This window comes from Hibiscus syriacus, unplaced genomic scaffold (assembly GCF_006381635.1).
Source record: "Hibiscus syriacus cultivar Baekdansim isolate YM2019G1 unplaced genomic scaffold, ASM638163v2 tig00110813_pilon, whole genome shotgun sequence".
Taxonomy (NCBI): Eukaryota; Viridiplantae; Streptophyta; class Magnoliopsida; order Malvales; family Malvaceae; genus Hibiscus; species Hibiscus syriacus.
The window spans coordinates 1323168-1345998 of NW_024062871.1; the positions used below are offsets into that span (position 1 = coordinate 1323168).

The 22831-nt window shown below is 34.2% G+C and overlaps 2 protein-coding genes across 4 annotated transcripts; both read right to left on the bottom strand.

The window, feature by feature from the left end:
* Positions 1-7709: 7709 nt before the first annotated feature.
* Positions 7710-10549, bottom strand: LOC120141779 (F-box protein SKIP2-like). 3 transcript variants are annotated; one of them, XR_005517802.1, is made up of 3 exons: positions 9031-10549; positions 8379-8448; positions 7710-8207 (listed from the first exon to the last, which is right to left on the bottom strand). XR_005517802.1 is itself a non-coding variant. In XM_039156580.1 (3 exons), the coding sequence occupies exons 1-2, from the start codon at positions 10532-10534 to the stop codon at positions 8429-8431; spliced, it is 1524 nt and encodes a 507-aa protein (XP_039012511.1). In that variant the 5' UTR covers positions 10535-10549; the 3' UTR covers positions 7710-8207; positions 8384-8428. The 3 variants fall into 3 exon arrangements, 2 of the variants coding, with proteins under 2 accessions (XP_039012511.1, XP_039012510.1); XM_039156580.1 differs by having other exon boundaries at positions 8384-8448; XM_039156579.1 differs by having other exon boundaries at positions 7710-8448.
* A 9218-nt stretch (positions 10550-19767) lies between these two features.
* LOC120141780 (microtubule-associated protein RP/EB family member 1C-like) lies at positions 19768-22191 on the bottom strand. The gene is made up of 6 exons (XM_039156581.1): positions 22003-22191; positions 21758-21913; positions 21563-21669; positions 20504-20729; positions 20311-20424; positions 19768-20223 (listed from the first exon to the last, which is right to left on the bottom strand). Exons 1-6 carry the CDS (start codon positions 22108-22110, stop codon positions 19945-19947), a joined length of 990 nt encoding a protein of 329 aa, XP_039012512.1. The 5' UTR covers positions 22111-22191; the 3' UTR covers positions 19768-19944.
* Between the last annotated feature and the right edge of the window lie 640 nt (positions 22192-22831).

Below are 22831 nucleotides of genomic sequence, written 5' to 3' on the forward strand. Positions count from 1 at the left end.
ATAGAAAACAATTGGCAAAAGAGAGCAAAACAACCACAACAACAACCAGAAAAGAAATAAATAAGAAACGGGAAAGCAACTTACCAAAGAGGAGTCTCTACGAGCCACCGGAGAACCGAAACGTCGAAGGGAACTATCCTATATCTACGACGATTGGTAAGGTTTTAAGCTAAAACAACCTTAGATTCGGGTATAGAAAAATATGGGCTTCGATTTGGGGTGGGTTTTGTAATTTCCGGCCACCGGTAACGGTGGTCGGCGGCGGTGATCAACCGGAGACTGGTCTCCCTCCGGCGTAGAGAAAAAGAAGAGAGAAAATCTTTTCTCTCGTATAGAGAGAGAAAAAAAAAAGAAAAACGAAAGTTTAGGCCTAAAATGATCGGTTTAGGGTATATATAAATCCCTCCCCAAACGATGTCGTTTTGGGGAAAGACCCCTGCGTAATTTTACTTACGGGTAAAACCCTTTCCGTAGTCATTCAAGTTTTATAAATTTACATTATGGTCACTAATATCAATTTATGAGCCTTGTAATTCGGTTTTCTAATTCTGTTTTATTATAATTTAATCACTGCTACATATGTATATATCTTTAGTATAAAATACCCTATTTAGTCCCTTAAGTTTTAATAATTTTTATTTTAATCATTAATAAATAATTAAGGCTAAATGACACTGTTAATTATTATATTTCATAATATTACGAATTAGACCATTTAATTTTAACAAGTTATAATTTAATCCCTAATTTTAGTTTATCGTTTTTTATATTTTAATACCCTAGTTTTAATTTTATTTATTTCAATCATTACTTATTTTAATATGTTTTTTTATCTTTAATTATTATTATTATTATTATTTAGTCATATACATATATATAATAAATAATATTTGTTTATTTGTTTTTTTAAAATAAAAATCCTATTTATAAATTTAATTTTATAAATTACTTTTAAGAAAAATAATCATATTTGATATTTATTTATTTTTTATATCGAAGAAAAGTTGTCTAAAGCACCTAGAAACCCTTTTTTGATATTCTAAATAAGTAAATATCTCCTATATTTATATATTAATATATTTTTGTAAAATTAAAAATATTTGAAATAATAGAATTATGAATTAAATATATATTTGAATTTTTAAATTTCTATTATTAGAGACAATTTATAATTAAAAAAAGTACCAATTTTGGGCGTTGTAGGGGTGCTAATCCTTCTCTAAATGTAACCGACCACGAATCCCTTTTTATTTTTAAAAAGAATGAATTTTTGGTTAAAATGCAGATCAGTTTATCTTTTAACTGATGTTTTCTTAAAAACTCTTTTAAAAGATAATTTTTTAGGTATTCGACCTACCTGACCCAAAAGGTCGATGGCGACTCCCAAATTAATTTAAAAACCATTTATTTTTCCCGCCGAGTAAAATTTCATGCCCGGACGAAAACCGGTTACGACATGAACATTTTGATTTATTGGCATAATTATAAAATTCAAGTGTGTATGTAGGATATTGGATATTAAGAGGAATTAAAGTGATCTAAGTTGATTTAAACAAGTGTAGTTGAACTTAAAGGGTTAAAAAGAGGTTATGGTAGAATAATTAAGTGAGTTTGGTAAGATTTTCGAGTTAAAGAAGTGAATTATGGGCTATGAGTATCGGTACTGTTTAATCAAGTACCGATACTTCAAGAGCAAAAGAGTGATAATTGGTATAGGGGTATCGATATTGGTTGAACAGTATCGATACTATAAGCTTGAATTTGACAAAGGCATTCATAGGGTATCGATAACTGGAGGGTAGTATTGATACCAAGAGTACGATACCATAAGGTCAGTATCGGTACCAATTTTTGAAACAAGGATTTCGAATACAAAATGGGTATCGATACCACAGCTAGGGAAGTATCGATACCCTACAGGGGGTATCGATACTATTCTAAGTAGAAAATGGAATTAAACCTTTCTTTTGGTCTAAGAAATTAAGGATCAAATTATGATATTTGGAATGCTAATATGTATATAATATGTATGATTGTGTAGATATCGATCGAGAGAAACGTTCAAACAAGTCGACAAGTAATAGTCATCGAGAGAAAGATAAGAGATCGATATTGACTAGTAAGGCCAGATAGTGCATATTAGTTAGTATATGATGATGAATAGAAATAAGACTTGCGATGAGTCTATTTTCTATAGTAGAATGCATGAATTTATGAATGTAAGCATATGTTTGAGATAAGTGTATGTGTTGTATGTTATTGTATATGTCACATGATTTGTGTAAACATGCCTGGTATGTATTACATGTATGTGAATTATGTGAATATAAGAGAATAAAACATAAACTATATGAAAAGATATGAGCTATATGATATGACCTATGTGAATATATAAGAAAGCATATGAGTTATATATGCTACATGATACAATTGATTTCATAAGAAATGACATGAGCTATGTGATACAAAGTTATGTGATTACATGATCACAAGAGATAAGTCATACGATGTGAATGATATGATAAAAAGGCTATGTGATAAGAAGCTATGAGCATATGAGATATGAATATGTGAAATAATATAAAAGATAATGCCATGTTATATGTCATGAGAACTAGAGGTATAGTTGGCATGCCAAGAGTCGAGGGTTCTGCGTGGTCCTTCGGGACATATATGTAATTCTTTTGGAACATATATACGTACTTTGGTACACTTATTTGGTCCATTGGAATATGTATATGGTTCTTAAGGAGTGGTCATTTGGGATATATGTGATATGTGGTCCTTCGGGACAAATTTCATATACCACTCAGTGGGAATTATACGAGTTATGGTGACAGCATAGGTGCACAACCTCAATGTACTCACATATCTTTAGTTCTCACATATGTACATGGGTTAATAAAAAGATAATATAAATAAACTTGGTATGATGACATGTGTTTGTTTCTTTGTGAAGTGATAAATGTGTTATACGATATGTATACATGGTAATTAAATGATCATATGATAAACGAAATTAATGATAATGTTAAGAATAAAGATGATGATATATGTGCATGTGTATATTTGTTATATAAAAGGATATATGCTTGTATATGTTTTATATGTCTTACTAAGTCATAGACTTAGCGTGTGTATGTTTCACATGTAGGTTTTGATGAGATTATGGAGCGAAGAGGAGGAAGACATGTCAGATTATCCTTTCCAAAGATCAGATCAGAAATGTATTTAAATACATATATTTTGTTATATAGAATGTAGTTGACATGTAGTCTAAAGACTTAAATTGTATAAGCTCTGATATGTTTTGTAAAACCAATTGATTTTAATTAATGTAAAATATTTATTTTCTTGAATTGTGAATTTAAATTTTAACCAATTTGTAAAGGAAAACGCTTTGAAAAGTTAATGTGACACCTCAAACTCGGATACGGGTTACAGGATATGTGAAGAATGCCTTTCGGATTGAATCCATTTCATCCAGCTAATGAAGATAAGATAATTGTAAACCGAAACCGTCTAAGAGAGACACACCTGATGGAGATTAAATATAAGAAAGGTATGTAAGCAAGCAAGTAATCAATGTTACACTACAAATTAGGACCTAATTTTTTTTTTAAAAAAAACGAGGACTAAATTGAAATTTTAACTAAATTTAGGGTCAAAGTGAAATTTTAATTAAATTCATATCCAAATTCAAAAAAGAATAAAAAATTAGAGGACCTAGAGTGTAATTTACCCATTTTCTTTTTTGGTTTGGTTTAAAACCCCAAAATTCAATTATTTCCATTTTTAAAAACTCATTTTCTCTCTTTCTCTTCAACTTTTCCTCATTTAAAATAAAACCTTCAATCGTCGTTCGTCGCCGATCGTTGCTCCGTTTTCGACACTTCCCGCACCATTATGTTTCTTGCATTGTCCTGAGTCCACCTATGCCCATATTGTCTCTGTTATCGTCGGCGTGTGAGGGGGAAAGGAAGATAAAATTTTTGACGTTTCAAAATCGAGCTCTCCGCCATTCATCAATGTGAACAGAGCTTGGTAAGACCCTTTAAAAAGCACGTATAATATTTTCATAAATATTTTGACCTCCGAGGGCCTCGCACGCGTCCACACTCACTACCGCGATGCGTGGTGAAGTTCCACCGCCTGGTGGCTAATAGGTCGACCTAACCCGACCCGAACTGGTCAACTATTGACTATTGTTCCTTGACTGATCGTTGACCATTGACTGACTGTTGACCGTTGACCATTGTCTATTGACTGACTGTTGACCGTTGATCGTTTTCCGTTGACCAGCGTTGACTTTTTTTTAAAACATTCATCTTGATTTTTTTGACGTCCTAAGTCCAATTATGTGATCCGTTTTACCAAATTCTGACCCGAAATGTCCGAATTGAGCCCGTTAATCCAAAAATGCTTATTATTTTTAATATTTTTGCTTATTTATTTGGGATTTGATTATGAAATTGATTCGAGAATATATTTTTATGAAGATACTCGTATTTCACCCGAACGAGGGTCGGTTAGATCCAGTGCTTTATTTCTGTCAAATCCGCACAATCTACATTCCTCGAGAGTTACTCGTAAGTATCTGTAAATTATTTAAATATGAGTTATTATTATTATTATTATTATATAATAGGATTTCGATATTGATTTTTCCGATTCGTATGATCTAGCTTTACCGCTGGTCGTGATCGGCAGACTCAGTAGTAAGCTTTCTTATCAGACTACTTAGACCGGTACAAGTGTGTTTCCTGATGATGTTACATTATCGTTTTAAATTGTTCATCTAAACTATTTTAGATTTCTGATAATACTGAATATTTTTACGACACGATACCTTATTTTCTGAATACTATTCATCTGATATCTGATTTACTGTACATTTCTGATATGATCTCTGAATTATGTATTTATGTATCTGATTTCTATGTCTGGAATATTTTCATGTTTTACTAAATTAAACTACTGTTTTCACTCGAATACATACATGTTTATTACTATCATTGGTGGTATTATTGGAGGATGTATCTCATGCCTAGTCTATGACTTGTAAGTCCTTACCGTAGGCTCTTCGACTTTGTGTTCAGGGTAAGTCCTTACCGCAGACTCCTCGGCTTTGTGCTCAAGGTAAGTCCTTATCGTAGGCTCATCGGCTTTGTGCTCAGGGTAAGTCCTTATCGAAGGCTCCTCTGCTTTGTGCACATGATAAGTCCTTACCACATGTCCTTATGTTGTGTGTATAAGGCTCTTACCGGGTGTATAGATGGGTGTATGGTTCTGGGGAACTTACACATTCTGGTGATCAGATGAGGGTAGTGTTCATATTTTTAAAATATGTTTGATAAACTTATTTTACTGAAGTATTTTATTTGTATGTTTTTATACACCGTAAGGAGCACACTGGGCTTTTTAGCTCATTTTGTAAATTTTAACCTTTTCAGATAGTAACAGACCGTAGGTTAGCAGACTTGGCATCAGGAGGACCAACTAATCCTATTTTTGTACCACTGTATATCTCTATATACCTTTTAGTTATACTTTGGTGACACTTGTTTTTTGATTTCGTTTCAATATATTTGTATTACCGGTATTTTGCTATGTATATGCTTTATACGATTTTTCTAATACATGTATATATTGATATATGGACGTTTATCATATGAACCTTTCTTATGACTAATTTCATATTATATTGTATATGAATTTAAACGTTATTTTAAATATGAAAATAAATTTCTAAATAAGATATGTAACCGCCTAGATTTGGGCATAACGTCCAGGCCTAAGGGGTTACAATCAGTATCCATTAGAGACTGAATATAATAGAGGCAAGCAATCAATCAAATAATCAGTCTCCATCAGGTATCTTTCTCTTAGACTGTTTCAGTTTATGGCTATCCTATCTTCATGAGCTGGATGAAATGGATTCAATCCGAAAGGCATTCTTCACAAATCCAATCTTCTAGCTTGTGCCTCAAAATTATGATAGGCATGCTATACCTGGCATTTCATGTAGGAAAGAAACAATAGAAATTAGGATTAATCAAGGCTAACACGAAAATTGTGGAAGTTAATAAGGAAAGAATCTTACAAATGACATTTTTTACAAACACAACATATATTAATTAATTCATTCCAAACAACATCTCCGCATATATCACAACATTTGATCTCTGAAGAGTTGGTTGATTGGTCGGGATTTTTCAAAGAGTTGTAGGTTGATTGGTCGAGATTTTCCGATGAGTTGTTGGTTGATTGATCCATATCATTTGATAGAAGATGAATGGTGTTGTGTTGTGAACATTTAGCACGAGCCTCACAGTAGTAGAACCTCTCGAGGCAATGAGCATGTTGTTGTTTGAAGGGAATAAAACAGAAAAGCTCCTATTTATAGTGGAGTTCAAATTGAAATTGAAATTGAAATTGAAATTCAAATTCAAATTTAAGTACTAATTTTGTCGGTTGTAAATGTTTGAGTATATTAAAATTGAAAATAATGCATTATGTGTATGGATAAAAAATATACCTTTAAAGAAATCGGTAGGTAGTTTAACGTAATAGGTAGCGTCTATTTTATTTTACCGTTTGTATTATTATTAACCTTTAAACAAACCGATAGCTAGTTTAACGTAATAGATAGTGCCTATTTTTTTTACCGTTTACATTATTATTATCCGTTAAAGAAACCGGTAACTATTTTAACGTAATAGGTAGTGACTATTTTATTTTAACCAGTTAAGTTGTTTACTGTCGACAAAGTATCGATACTTTGGTACATATACTTATAAACGTATTAATATAAATTTCAACAATTCCTGTAGCTCTTTATCGGTTTTGTCAAATTGAAATTGATTTTGTCAAATTTCAACCGATTTTGTCGATTTTCAATCGGTTTTTTCAAATTCGTTACCTGTTTTGTCAAATTGAAACTGGATTTGTCAAATTTCAACATGTTATATTGTCATGTATCGATACATGTGTGTAAAATATCAATACTTTATAGGTGCTTTTATTACAATTCTTTTAAATTACTAAAGTACCGATACTTTTATACATATACTTATAAAGGTATCGATACATGTCTACTTTTAACCAATTTTCTTCACTTTCTTATATATTACTATATATATCAATACTTTTGTGCACGATATCAATACCTACCGATAAACAAAGTTTGTCGGTTGCTAACTTTTTTACTATTTTTTCATATTTTCCACCTACAACATTATTATTAGTCAACATTTCCGATAACGTTTCCGATAACGTTTAACCGACTTTATTAAGTATCTTATTAAATTTTCAGTCACGCAGTCGTATATTAGTCCGTCTTTCCATAACCAATCCCAAATGGTATTAGCCTGGATTGCTACTATCTTATATAGTATTTATTATTTAATGAATATAAAGAATAAGCATATACTAATCAACGAATACTTTTTTCTTTGATAAATAAAATAAAGGGTATCCACTTGTTTTACACCTACATGTTTATATTTATTAATCTATTAAGACAAATTATCGGAGAGCAAAATTAACTAAAGTGGCGGTAAATAATTTTCCGACATAAACATGTGCTTCAACCACGTAGAATTTTACAGCCAAGGATCCGAATGACATAATGCTTTCTTTTTCCATTGTCAATTTCAAAATGCAGTGTGAAATTCACACTTTTTACCTTGAAAATGATTCAACTACTAAAGTTTTTTATGACGTTTCTTTGGATTCAAGATCCAATTAGTAAATTATGACTACAAATTATATCGTTTTGATTCTGCCAACAATGGAGTCAACGCTAATTCAAACCAAACCTGAAACTTCTGGAAGCGAAAGCAATGATGATGCCTTCTCCAAATGCATTGGAGATGATTCAAGGGGTCGGAAAAGAAGTCGGCAGATTCTGTATGCCGAATACAGTCTCCAGTGATCTATCTAACCCGGCAGCCGAGCAAATAGGGACGTCTAAGCATGGAATTATCAAACCATCTATAAAAAAATCAAGAGCCTTCATCAGACAATGCTATCGAAGACATTAGCATTATTAATGGCGTTGGCAAACCTTCCTCCGGATTCAAGATCCCTGGAACAAGCTCAATGTGAGCGAGTGATATCATGACAATGGCAATTGCTGCTGCTGTCTCGGTCTTCAGTTTTGGAGATGAAGAAGATTATGAAAGATATTGAACTATATATTGATTCTGCATTAAGAGTTTAATCGTATATAAATAAAAGAAGCATGAAAACACCTGATGCAAAATATGAATCATTCATTCACAGAAGATACAAATAGAATAATTGCTATTGTTTTCCCCCATAGAGGCAATTGACGAATTCGTTAATATTGTATGGACTTCAGAATCGAAGCTTACCCGACCAGCAGCCAAGTTAAGTGATCAACCAAATTTCTCCTCAGTTCGGTTTAATGCAACACGGACTCACCTAGGAAAACAAAAGATAAACTGTCAAGAGTGTTTAAAACCAGAAATAAATAATTCAGGCAGAAATATGCCATATGAAACCAAGAATATTAAAAGAAATAAAAAAATCGGAATCACTCCAAACACCGATATTGTATGATATAATATGCAACATCTATACACAATCATCAAAACGATATATAAAGGAAAACATATGCACATAGCTAAAATAAATAGCATATTCAGCACATTAAAGGGAAGGGGGAGCTGAAGAAGATGCCTACGGCTAAAAGCAATAATGAGAAAATCCTAGGGCACTACTCATTTCCCATTGCCTTTCCTTCAAGGTTTACAAATTTCCAAGAGATAAAAATCTAAATCAATCAATACAAGTAGGCATTAAAGAAATGACACAACATATAAACTTGCAAGCCTGCAATGAGATCAGAGCAAGCTAAGTTTTTAAACTCCTACAAAGAGTCAAAGATCATTCACAAGTTGCTCCTGAAACTACCATCGCTATTAGACCACCGTCTTACTGTGCATGCTACTAAATTCTTACTGGAAAAATGCCCCAACTTTGATCTCAACAATGATAACCTACCATTGCTTCTTGTTGAAGCTTCTGCACCAGTTACTTGGCCAACTGCCTGTGGAAACTCCATATGAACTCCACCATCACTTACACCGGCTTTGAAACCACAATCTATGTCAAATGCATCCATATTGACCAGCATCGATCCCCTTTGTTCCCGCAACCATTCACTTCCATCACTACTCACTCCTCTACATTTCCTCACCTTAATTTTTATCAAATTGGGACAACCTGAACCAAGTGCTTCAATGGCAATATCTGAAATCGGACATCCCTTGATGCAAAGTTTCCTCAACGCCATACATTTTGCAGCAATGCATGCAATCTCTGTATCACCAATAGTTCCACTTCCACAAAGAGCTAATCTCTCAAGCTTCGAACAATTACATGCCATGGCCGACAAGCTCAAATGGGTAGCATTAACACCGATCAAAACAAGTTCTTGTAAATTGGAACAATGTTTGGCTACAGCAATCAAACCCTCATCTCCAATCCTATTAGTCCTCCATCCATCAATATGAAGCTTCCTCAGAAACCTACAATTCTCAACTACACAAACAAGCCCGTCATTCGAACACTCTGGGGTTTCCACAATGTGCAAATTCCCAATTTTGGTACATTTTGCAATCGCAGATAGGCCTATATCACTCACTTGAAGCCTCTCAAGGTGAATTTCCACCATAGGGTTACTGTTACTACTGCTATAATTGATATCAGAATTTAAATTTTCATTACCGTTTTGATTTCGGTTTCCAATTAATTGAAGGACAGTATCCCAATCACCCAAACAATGAATAATTCTCAAAGTTTTAAGGTTTTTTGATCCAACCACAAGCGGGGCAAAAGACTGACCGTTAACAAGTTCTTTCAAGCAAATCATTCTCAACGAAGAAGCTGCGGCACCTGGTCCGATCGGCTCAGTGCCGTCATGAATTCCTCTGAGCCTTTTCACTGATAAATCTTCTAAGTAGTTGCAATGATCGAGGAAGGCGTTTAAAGCTTTAGCTCCAAACAAGCAAGACCCACAAGAAAGTTTTCTTAAATTCTTAGAATTCTGAGCAAATGCCAACATTCCTTCGTCAGTGATTTCGCGGCAACCTCTGAGCTTCAGCCGTGTGAGGTTTTTGCAATGGATTGAGATCGTAAGCAAAGCATCGCCCGTTAAGCTGATTGATTTACGGCTACACCGTAGGACGAGTTTAGTCACGGAGTCGAAGCGCGTAAATAGATTCGGCAGAAAAGAAACGATTTCAGATTGGGCGTTGAGAGACAAGCGGTGGCGGCTCCAACCGTCGACGCGAAACCACTGCTTGAAGACAAGGGAACACCGATTCCGATCGCCAGGGCCGAGGAACTGGAAAATATAAGCCAAACACTCGTCGGGAATCTCAGCGCTGTAATCCCCCTTCGCCGAGATTTCATATAGGAAGTCCTCGTCGGAAACGAAAGTAGAAGAGGATGAAAAGGTGAGGGAGGTTTCCCGGTTCGAAGCTGCGGAAGGGGATTGGCCCATTTGGGGAGGGTAGACAGTACGCGCCACCGGAGGTGAGTAACCGAGAATAGGGTCTCTATTATAACACCCTTTCACTTATATTTTCGAAATAACACCTTTTGTGTTGAGGTGGCTTAAAGGCGCATCTCCGGGGACGCGCTTTCCATGAATTTATGCTGACTCAGGTGACACGTGTGAAAGGCGCATCCCTGATGACGCGCCTTCACGGGGTTTTGCTGACTTAGGTGACACGGTGGTATGTTTTTTTAATAATAAAATTTTTATTTTTATTGTTATTATAAATTAGTAATATATTATGTAAATTGTTTCGGCTATAATTTAATAATTATCGAATGAATTTTTTTAATGTGTGTTAAAGGTAGAATGTATTATCCACATTAATCGGATAGAATAATAGATGAAAACTAATTTTTATTTTATTGTAGTTATATGAAAAATGTATAAAATTATTATATTACACGTATGGTTATATTATTATTTTTTATTTTGATTATCAATCTATTGATTTTATCACTTAATTATTTAAATATTATCAATCTAATTATCTGTTATTATTATTTAACCAAAATATTGATGCATAAGTTAATAAAATTAGTATAATTACACATTTAATTTATTATTATTATTATTATAAATTGAGAAATTATAGTAAATAATTATTGATGATAATATCGTTAAAATGTCTGGAGATATGGTCAGTATCCAATCGCAGCAGCATTTCACTTTCCATTATTACTGTAGACCAAAAAAATAATTAGCACAAAAAAATAATTAATTAATAAATTTAAATAAATAATAATTTATATAAATATTATTTTTAATAAAAAATAATATTTATATAATTATATTAATATAAAATATAATAACTATGTAAAAAAAATACTATCTTAAAAATAAATTTCTTACCACTAATAAGAAATTTAAAACTCAAAGATTTGGAGAATTTGAATTATATAAGAGAGAAGAAGATGATTTTGGTGTGAAGAATGAGGGGGTTGAGGGGGTTTATATAGGGGAGGAGGAGGGGTAGTTGGGGAAAAATCAGATGGGCATTAAAGTCATTTAATGAAAGGCGCGTCCACAGAGATGCGTCTTTCACACGTGTCATCTGAGTCAGCTTAAATTCATGGAAAGCGCGTCCCCGATGATACGCCTTCCGCTATCTAAACACAAAGGGTACTATTTCAAGAAATATAAGTGAAATGATGCTATAATGGAAGATAATCGATTAAAAGGATATCAGTTTGGTAAAATCAGCCTCCGTTTTGGGTTAGGTGTAAGGTTCAATTAGGCATGGGGGAAGGATCCTTTGTTGGGCAGTGAAATTATAAGGCGTGAGAAAGAGAGAGAAATTAGGTATGTTAAATTTGGACCCGTCAAACGGGGGAAGCCACCGTGTCCTACTCGCCCACCCATTCACATTAATTAATTCCTTCTTTTCTATATGCTGCATATTGCTTTGCTTTTGCATGTACAAGGGCCCCACGTTTTAGTATCCAACCTTTGGAAATTCAGGTAAAATAACTATACACATTCTTGCACTTTACTAGTAATTATATTATTTTGGCTTTTATTAATTTAAAACTAATAAAGCATAATTTTAATTTTGTAATAATTGAAGAAATATTAATCTTACGATATGAATTTAATGTGATATCAAGAGTGTAACACCCCAAAATTTAATTAAAAGAAAGTTGAGGATCAAATTATAAATTTCAAAAGTTTTTTAGCTAGATTTTAGAACATGTGAGAATTTTAGGGACTTAACCATAAAATATCTCATTTTTTCTGGTCAATAGAAAAAAAATGGAGTTAGTGGCTAGGGGGTTCAAACCCTTGTCTCCCAAGTACGGTTGTACATGCCCTAACCGTCTAGACTAAGCTTCTGTTTATGTTTTAATTAATAAAATATACGTTTTATTATAATTTTGTTGGGTGTTAACCCATAAAAAACCTCGAACCAACCCTAAAATCCACCCATTTCCTTCACCAACCCAAACCATCCACGTTGTCCTCCGATCAGTCACCTCCAGTCGTCGGTGTAGTACACCGTCGTCGCAATCGAACTCAGCAGCAATTGGTGACTTATCCATAACCCTCAGATCGCCTGAATCAGTCACCGTTAGACGCGAATAAGTGAAAAACCATCCCGACTCGCCCTCCTCGATTTGACGCCACCGTCTTCCAGTGGGTGTCACTACCTAGCCTAACTAAAGCGCCATCAAGCCCCAGCCAGTCACTCGCAGAAATATCCAAGTGTCCGCCTTTGAGGAGCGTTGAGAAGTTCACCGAAAACCCATTTTTCTCCCTTCAGTTTCTCACAGTTTTCAACCCTTCCAGTCGCCGGTTAGCATCTCACCAGCCACATTTGTACTCATCAAGAGATTCTGACTAAAACCCGATCGGTTTCGTCGTTCGAAATCGACCCATCGCCGATCATCGTAGGTAAGTTTCTCGTCACCTTTATTCGATGGTTTCACCGTGTTATGGTTGTTAATTTAAGTTTTTTGCTTATGTTTGAATGTGGTGATGCTCCCGAAGAAATCGACCGTCCGAAACTGCCTTGTCGCTGTCGCCATGCATCGCCACGCGCCAGCAGCGCACGTGGGGCTTATATGTTGTCCAGTGGGCTTTCTAGAATCGGTTCGAGTCAACTCGAACCGGTATGAGTCAACCCGAACCGGTCTGAGTCAACCTGAACCGAATCGAGTCAACTCAGACCGATCTGAGTCAATTAGAATAGATCTGACTCGTCGATCGTTGACTTTGACCAAAAAGTCAAATTTTTTAAAAAAATCATATTTTATGTTTTTCGACGTCTTGTGTCCGAATCCGAAGTCTGTTTTGCCAAATTCGAACTCAATAAGTTGTTTTCGGCATTTTATCTCCCGATTCAATACGAATTTTCACGTTTAAGTTCCGTTTCTAATGTAATTGGTTTTTCCATGTATCTGAGACATTACAGGACATGGAATTAAAGTTTGAGGATGAGCAAATGGAGTTTAATTAGTTAACCAATATGGCTTATAAATCGAGGTAATATTTTACTACATTTTGTATGCTTTTCGAAACTCATTGATAATTGGTAAATGTATGAATGAAAATTATTGGTTAATTAGGTGTATTTAATATCATTGGACTCAAATTGAATATGAAATAAAGGCATAACACTGTATAAGACTCAGACGGCTTACAAAAGAAATTGGTAGACTGATCGAAAACAATTCTAAGTTTAGGGATTAGTTAGTAAATAAAATGACATTAGGATCCAAAATTCTGATTAATTTCTTTAAAGGTTAAATGTCGAGAATACTTCATTAAGAAATTACGAGATTACCCCTATTAGGTAAAAATGGTCCGGACTGACCTTGACAGTGAAAATACCATGTGAATTCATATTTAATCCGATAAACTAATGATTTACTTGTTAAATTCCTGATCTATTCGGAAAGTCATTGATAATCAGATCTTAACAACTATGAAGGTACAAGATCTAGAATTATTGATTTATCAACAAATTCCTAAAGTGTAAAACATTAGAAATACTATTTATGTTTGGATTGTTCGGAAAAATTAAATTAAATGGAAAGACTGGGCTGAAAGAAATGACCAAAATACCCTTGAAGTGTAACATGACCCAAAGTACCTCCAAGCCCTAGAATGATTAAATACCCTCAAGCTCTAAAATGAATAAATCAACCTCGAATACCAAAATGACCTAAATACCATCAAGACTTGGATTGAGCAAATGTTTTGGATAAATTCTGAAGATATCGATGAAGCTTTAATTACGATAACGCCCTTGAGGTTTATAGAGTACAACCTAAGTAGATCGATCAGTCCTAATACTGTTACAATATGATAAGTAATTAAATACCACTTAAATACATGCTCGTATCCTCATGATCAGTTCAAAAATGGTTCTGAAGATGATCAATTCGATTTTACAGTGCAGTCAGTTTTAAGAAATTAACATTCGTGAAGTTTTCTCTACCTAAATACTTGATAAGTATTGCCTTTGCTGGGATTTGTACAATGCGATTGGAATTGGAAACCTGTTAAGATGTTTGGAATCTGGAATTCTATAAATCGATGCATACCATTAAATTGATTTATCAAATTTCTTAAGAATCAAATGACTATAATACCTTTTTGAATCTGATTGATGTAATCACCCTTGAAATATATGAATCTTAAGTAATTCTGATACAATAGCTCTTAAATACCCTTCAGATATATCTAAACACTAGATGATCCTGATATATCACTTTATGAATGACTAATTAATCTGTTAGCTACCGAACCCTTTTTAATATAGATCTCATTTCTAAAATTTTATCAAATTACAAAAGTTTCGAGGTTCTCTACCTGATAAATACCAAGTACTTCCAGAGAATAATTGGATCCTCTAGTGTTACCTATGTGCTATATGATTATTTTATCTGTCCTGAAATGTGATTTACTAAAGTTACTATTTTACTGAATCTTTTAACTGTTCAATATTCTGATTTACTGTTTATGAACTATGGATACCTGACATGTGCTCTCTGGTTACTTGTTTTCACTGAAATATATAATCGTTCATGCTTTTGGATCATGAAATCTACTGGTTACTACTTGAAATGTTTTATTGGGACATTATCTGATTAGGTTGGAGTATGGAGGTTCAGTTCTGATCAAGCTGGTAATTCTTTACGGACCTAAGGTATTCCTTGCGTAGGCTCTAAGGCCCCAAGGAACTCCCTTAGTATGAGACTGTATTTTGGTGTACGGATTGAGGGCATTCATGTGATTTAAATAACTACATTGTTATTTTCACAACATTCTACTGGATCATGATTTTGATATTAAAGCTACTGCTCAATCTGATTTCTAATAGATACTGTATGGGTAGGAGTCTGGAGTACGAAGGTTCAACTCTGATCAAGTTGATAAATCCTTACATACATAAAGAGACCCTTGAGTAGGCCCAACCCCAAGGTACTCCTTTAGGGTGGCTCCTTTGTTGTGTACTTAAGGTAAGTCCTTATGGATGAGTTATGAGGAAATTGCATATCGATTTTTGGTTTGAGGGTATTACTATGGTTTTAAACTACTAATGTTTTTAAATGATCTGTACACATTTCTCTGTTTTCTTGGAACACACTAGACTCCTCAATTTAATCTCCTAAGTCTTCCTCTCTGAATATTTCCTTCAGATTTTTTATTTCCTGACTGTTACCTGAATAAATAATTATTGAAATCTGAGCTCGACGGTAAAACCTGCTGATGTCTGTACTGTTAAGAAAATTCATGCTTTACTTATACCTGATGACCTATTGCATACATCTGGTAGTTTAATATTACTGAGCTTCCCAAAGCTCATTCTATTACTTACTATTTTAGGTTAAATAATTTGATTATGTGCTTGTAACGACATCGATAAATGAGTCACACCGGCATTACTTGCGGAGTATGGTGCATGTAATTAGGGGACATACAGGTTGAATTTTAATTTTAATACATATATGTTTTTCTGAACTTGTATTCTATCTATAAATTATTTTACGGTTTTAAATAGATTAATAAAAAAATTAAATTTTCCTGAATTTTTATTGTGGATCGCTCTGACAGCCCTAATGTGACACATCAGATCAAATCGGGTCACTCGTATAGCTGGGAGGGTGTTACAAAGAGTTTGAGATTGATTTGAATTTGCACGCGATATTATTGAAGTGTCGCTGAGACTCGTTAAAATTTCAAGGAACGTGTCGGTGGGTTATTATTAACAGAGTGCGCATGCCTAGCCCTACCCTTACAATAGCATTGCTCCCTTTCGTAATTCTACGGCCCGCCAACTTTGAACTGTTTCATGAGCTCCGATGATCAAGGGTGTTTGATGAACTGAACAATTTGTGAATTGTTTGAATTTAACTCAATTAAAATTTAGGAGTTTGAATCGAACTTGAGTTCGAGTTGAGTTAAATAGGATTCAATTCGATTCGATAAATTAACAATCTAAATGATAATTTCTAATTTACTAATAAATAATAAGGAATATGTTAAATTATTAATTAATAATCGATATTAATTTATTAATTTTCTAGTAAAAAACAAGAACGATACTAAATTATTAATTTACCATAATTTACATATAGTTAAAAGAAAAAAATAAAAAAAATTGGTGAACTTAATGAGTAACGAGTTGAACAATAAATTTTTTTAATGAACACAAATTATATAAAAATTTATCAAATTTAACGAGTAATGAATCAATTAAACAATAAAATTTTAACAACACAAATTGAACACTATTCAATTCACGACAGACTCACTCGATAAAAACTCATATCAATAACTAGCAGTTTTCATCATCAGGTATGGGTGGAGAATACAATGTAAACACAAGACAATCTCGTCCCTTATAAAACTTCGTCCAAATTAACAAATAAAATGTCAGGAAAAATAACACTTCTTTGTCTCGTAGTAAGGGATGAAGTCAAATGAAAACAATTATTATCTTGAAATTGTGAATAATTATTATATTTTAGAGTTAAAATAAACTTTTATTATTTTTAAATATAAAATAACCAAAGAAGTGGAACCTTGAAAAAAGAGTGAAATTGGTTCCTAGTGCTTTTTTATGTAAGTTTACTTTTACTTTCCTTCTTTTTGTAAATGAAAATGGTGTATAATTTCCTATAAAGTGAAAAGGAACGAAAAAGGTCAAAAAATGCGGTTCATTCAGTGCCTCCAGCTGAATAGTCCAATACGAGTCAAGTCCCGCACCGGCAAAGTTCCGAGTTCCAAAAGTTGGCCAACTCAATCCTCAGTCGTCACTTCCTCACACTTCTATTTCAAATGGTCACGCATTGATCTCAAATTCTCAATTATTCTAAACTTGATTAATACCTATACTGCCTCATGTATTATAGTTAAATTACCAGTTTGTCACTTGAAGAATTCTTTTTATTAATTTAGCCCTTGTATTATAACATTAGTGTTTCAAATTTTCTGTTAAAATATACTATATGTGATCTAATCAGAAAGGTCCCACATTAAATAAAGGTTAAAAAATCAATAAAAAAATCATTGTTTTTTTCATGGAAACGAGAATAATATTACCAGCAAACAACAGTGCCAAATAAAGCAATACATAGAGCAAAGAAGAGAAGCCACGTAAACAAAGAAAACTAAAGCCATGCAGGCAGGCAACTGCCAACTAGACAACATCTGCAGCCAACACAGCAGATGCAAAAACTGCAGGAGATGAAACCCAGCGATGGAAACCAGGAGAGCAGAGGCCATCTCGAGCATGAACATGAGCAACCGCATTATCTGCACGACCCACATGGAGAAAAGTGCACGACTGGAAGGTCCGGGTGAGACCACGGATACGATTAATCACCGGACCCCCATAAGAGAGATCAACAGCAGCTGAAGCAGCACGCATAATGACCGAGCGAGAGTCACCTTCGACGTCAACAGAAGGCCAACCTCACTCTCGAGCCAACAAGAGACCTTCCAAACATGCTTGTGCCCCAAGAAGGAACGGGTTAAGGGCATGAGTGATGTGCGATGAAACCGAGCAGAGGAAGCTCCCTTGATGATCCCGGAGAACAGCACCAGTGCCACCAATATCCGTGGCCTGAAGTAAAGAACCATCGAAATTACTTTAAGACAACCCGAAGGCGGAGGACGCCAGCAGAGAGGTGTTGGGAAAGAAGGTGGAACTTGTGGAATCTGAACACGGGCATAGTAAGTCTCATAACTCGTTACAAAACGGGGGACCTCAAGATTAGAAAAGGGACAACCTTGGTGGAGATTTCGATTTCGAGCGCCCCAGAGAACCCAAAGTAATATCCAGAAAGCACCGAACATCTTCACGAGAAAGCAAGGGCCGCACCTGCAGTAACCGATCACCCAAATTCGTGGCCGGCAATAGAGTAATCTGGTTCCATCCAAACAACACGCACATCGGGAAAACCGTAGAGCAATCACGCAAAGCACGCAAGAGTGTTTCACTCGCACCACCACAACGGAAGCAAACAGGAGAGGGGACAACATGCTTCAGAAACAAATTTGCATAGCACGGGAGTAATTTCCGAAAAGCCCGCCAAACACAAACGTGAACTTTAGTCGGTGCTGGTTGAGCCCACAGGAAAGCATAGAACTGTTGTATCACTAGGTCAATGCTTTGTCTCGCAACGGCCACCTGCAACATTTGATTATATGCACTGTGGACAGTAAAGTGACCATGACTTTCGAGCCTCCAAACCAGGCGATCAGGAGCTGTAGTTGCGGGCAACGGGAGGGCCAAAATAGCATGAGCTGCTGGTGGCAAGAATAAAGCCTGAACTAGGGGGAATGTTCTGGGACTTAGTATATGGGTTGAGAAGATCACATACAACCGAAACAGAGGACGAATCGACACATGAAGCATCTTAAATCGTTTTTTTAGTGAATATATTTTCACTTTTTTTAACAGTTAATCTCAATCGTGTATTTTCAATCGTCTAATGATTATAAATCTGAATAAAACTAGAATAATCTTATATTGTGTAATAGTATCTTATCCCATATATAAAATTATTTTTTATATTTTCCTGTCGATAACAAGTAAAAAGATTTTTTTGTTGCCCTCCAAGTTTCCCCGGACAAAATTTTATCCTGATTAATTTAGACCGTTCCGTGTCGTACACCTAGTTTTGATGGGTGAGTCTCCTAACGAGAATTTTTTTGCATATACAATAACTTGAACTCAGACATGCTTAAAAGATTTTAAAACACAAAATTTGAATATTTTTAATCGTCATTTTCCGAACTTCCATTTAACACATAATTTAAATTGAAAAATATGTTTTCCTCTTGACATGACCTTCAACATTCCAGGCAATGAAGTTAACAATTTTCTATCTCACCTTGACCTTACCCGAAAGCATTGACAAATCTATTGATAACACTTGAGGCAAAAGGCAGAGAAGTCAATGAACTACTAATATTTTTCACACATTTATTCGATAATATAGAATATATGTCATCATCAAAAGTAATGACATAATATTTGTCTCATCATCAAAAAGTAATAATGTGATATGTTTCACAATAATAAATAGACAACATACAAAAATTGGATATCAACAATAAATGTTGATAATTAATCAACTAATAATTTCTAATTAAAAAGGAGTCATATTGATATATAAAAAAACATTTTGAAAAAATTTGACAACATTTCATTGAGGTAGAACGGATTTGCATATTACACCTTCCAAATACTCAACATGATCGAAAACAGACATTGCTAGCAATTCAGATGACGGATATGATGTCCTGCCCTTAACAGTCCTAGATACCCCCTAGTTGGACTACAGAAACATCAGATAGAACTGTCATTAAGCAGATCTTGAGGAGCTTATTGATCGCGCGGTTCAGTAAGTCATAAGAGGTGACCCACTGCAGTGAACATCAGAAGCATCGGTAAGCCTTTGCCTTGGAGACAATGTTATGATTCCAGCTGCATCTACATCAGTGTTCAAAATGTTTTTCCTCTTCTGAATTTCACAACTGGATTTCTCTTCTGATGCCACACCAACTGGACTCGAAGCCTCTGCTTCCTTGGGGTTAATATACACCATGGCTTGAGCTTCTGTCACCACTGATGCATCACCATCTGTAGCATATAAAATCTTTTTGATTGCTGCAACAATCTGCAATAGCATGTAATAAAACATTTACCTTAATAACTGTTTTTACTACAAATAACATTTGTTAATGTGAATGTCAAAAGAGAATACAGGGGAGTCTTCAATTTCAGGAGTCTGGCTGAGAATCTCAATGTCTCTCAACTTTGCGAAGTAAAAATCCCTCTCTTTCTCAAGACTATCAACAGATAGCTTCAACTCAGTGATCTACATTGTGCAGGAGAAGACATCAGATTCGTATTAATTCTTAAACAAATAAAACCAACAATTTGCTCCAAGAAAGTACATGTTCCTCATATGCAGCCAATGACGTAGATGGTTTGGTTGAGGCCTTTGCAGAATGACTTGAAGGGTTTGCGGATGACGGAACATCATTGTTGTTCCTTCTAGCATGGGAAGATGAAGGTCTAGGAGCGGCACTTGAACCCTTGGTTGAGGATTGTTGAGGTGCTGATTTCTTGCCTGCTTCTCTTCCTCCTCTAGAAGCCTCTCTCCTTTCTTGTGGATTGTAACTACATATGACAACGGCAAAAATCTCTCATTGATCTTTTCATTTCCTTAATTCATAAAATATATACACAGTTGGGGGGGGGGGGGAAACAAGCCTTGATGAAGTAAAACAACACCAGAAAGCGAAATCATTCATTAAGTAAAGCAGCCAGTTTTATGAAAATCTTAATGTAATTATGTATAAACTAAAGCTCAGGCCTAAATGTCAGTATCAAGTGCGAGAAACTATTCATTAAGCACAACCAATTTCTGAAAATCAATTATGAAAATACAATTTACTCGATTCTAATTCTCAGTATCAAATGGGAGAAACCGATTCATTAAGTAAAACAACCGGTTTCATGAAACTGAAATATGAATCAAGCATACACCAAAGCTCAAGCATAACTGCCGTCATCAAATGCGAGAAACAATTCATCAAGTAAAAGAACAAGTTTCGTGAAAATCAATTATGGATTAAACATTTACTAAAACTCTGGCCAACTTGTATCAAATGCGAGAAACCATTCATCAAGTAAAACAATCACTTTCATGAATCATGAATATAACGAAACTCTAAATATGACAAACTATTGCAATTTGTCATATTAGTGATGGAAGAAAGATTAATAAAACAAGGACAAATTCTAATAAAGAAAATGGTTTTAGAGTCATATAAAACAATTAATGTAGACCAACATTCCTAAATTTTAATAATATTACTAATCTGAAATTGACTAGGGAAAAGAAACCATCTGTTGGCTTATAGAGAACAATGATCAAACTAATTAATCTTTCAAGTGAATAAAAGAATTAAACTAATTACAAAGAAAATGAAGGTTTAAAAGCAATTTACTTATGAAGACCGCCTCCATTAACCGAATCACAATATCTTTTCATCCATTGCATGAACTCCAGATTATCAAGCGGCCTTCCTTTCACCAATTTGCTCACCTCAATATGCTAATACAATGGGAAAAAAGAATTTATTAAAAGAATTCAAAACCAGAAAACAAAAGAAATCCTTGAAAATTAAAATGAAGTTAAAGACCTTGGTGATTTTGAGTTTGTTAAAGACATCTTGGAGGACTTTGTAGTTTTGGATCATCTCGTATTCGTTCTTGGCATCAAAATTGACTTTATGCATCGGTACCATCCCTGGATGAACCGCATCCATCAACTGACAATGAACGGCACCAGAACATGCCTGAAAACCGGATCCAAGATTTATCAATAAATCATTTTTTGTGGATTTATATAAAAAAGTAAACAGATAAAAGATTAACAAAAGGGAACCTCTTCGACTTTGGAGAGATTGAGATGGAGAGTGGTGTTGATCCAAGCAAGAATCTCAGATCTGCCGACGAAGTAAGCCCCATCCATCATACCGATGTTCGTCGCCATTGCTTTCTTTCTCCTTCGCTGTTTTGGTGAAAATCAAGCGTATGTCTTTTATTACCTTTCTTTCACTGGAGTATTAATTTTCTGAATTTTCTTTCTGACACGGCTATTGCCTATTGTAATGGAAAATAGACGTTTGAAAGGGATTTTAAAAAGAGAGAATGAGCGGGATCTTTTCCAATTCAAAAGTAAGGGCTAAAATGGAAGTACATCCCAAAAATAAATCTCTTAATTTCTTTGGAAATAATTGCATAAAACATCCCAAATTATACCTTAGATTTTATTTGGTTCCAAACATTAAAACAGTCTAATTGAGATGTCAAATTATCAGTATCCTTTTAATAAAATATTTTCATTGTTCTAATAATCTGTTTAAGTGTCAATTCAGATATAATATGAAGTATATTTAAAAAGGGACTAATAGTAACATTTTTGGGACTCAAATTCTAAAATATCATTTTAATCTTTATTTTTTCTACTTCTTTTCACCCTTAAACTTTTTATTTATTTATTTAATCAAAATAAAAAATTAGTTAAAGTGATGTAATAAATGTTAGCAATTCTATATCAATTATTTTTTTCACTTGACGTAAAAATATTAAAATAAATAAATTTAAATTATTAAAAAATATTAAAATTATTTAAAAATGTAAAAATTGACCCAAAAAAGGATAAAACAATTAATCTCGACTTAATATGTATGTTACTTTTTTTTCGTTTACTG

What these genes read in the sequence shown, in the direction of transcription:
- LOC120141779 (XM_039156580.1), bottom strand. Translation starts at nt 10,534, where the DNA reads ATGGGCCAATCCCCTTCCGCAGCTTCGAACCGGGAAACCTCCCTCACC. An exon ending in AGCTTCAACAAGAAGCAATG is followed by an intron (nt 8,449 to 9,030) that starts GTAGGTTATCAT and finishes TTGTTTTCCTAG; the next exon opens with GTGAGTCCGTGTTGCATTAA.
- LOC120141780 (XM_039156581.1), bottom strand. Translation starts at nt 22,110, where the DNA reads ATGGCGACGAACATCGGTATGATGGATGGGGCTTACTTCGTCGGCAGA. An exon ending in ATCTCTCCAAAGTCGAAGAG is followed by an intron (nt 21,914 to 22,002) that starts GTTCCCTTTTGT and finishes TCCGGTTTTCAG; the next exon opens with GCATGTTCTGGTGCCGTTCA. An exon ending in ACAAACTCAAAATCACCAAG is followed by an intron (nt 21,670 to 21,757) that starts GTCTTTAACTTC and finishes CCATTGTATTAG; the next exon opens with CATATTGAGGTGAGCAAATT.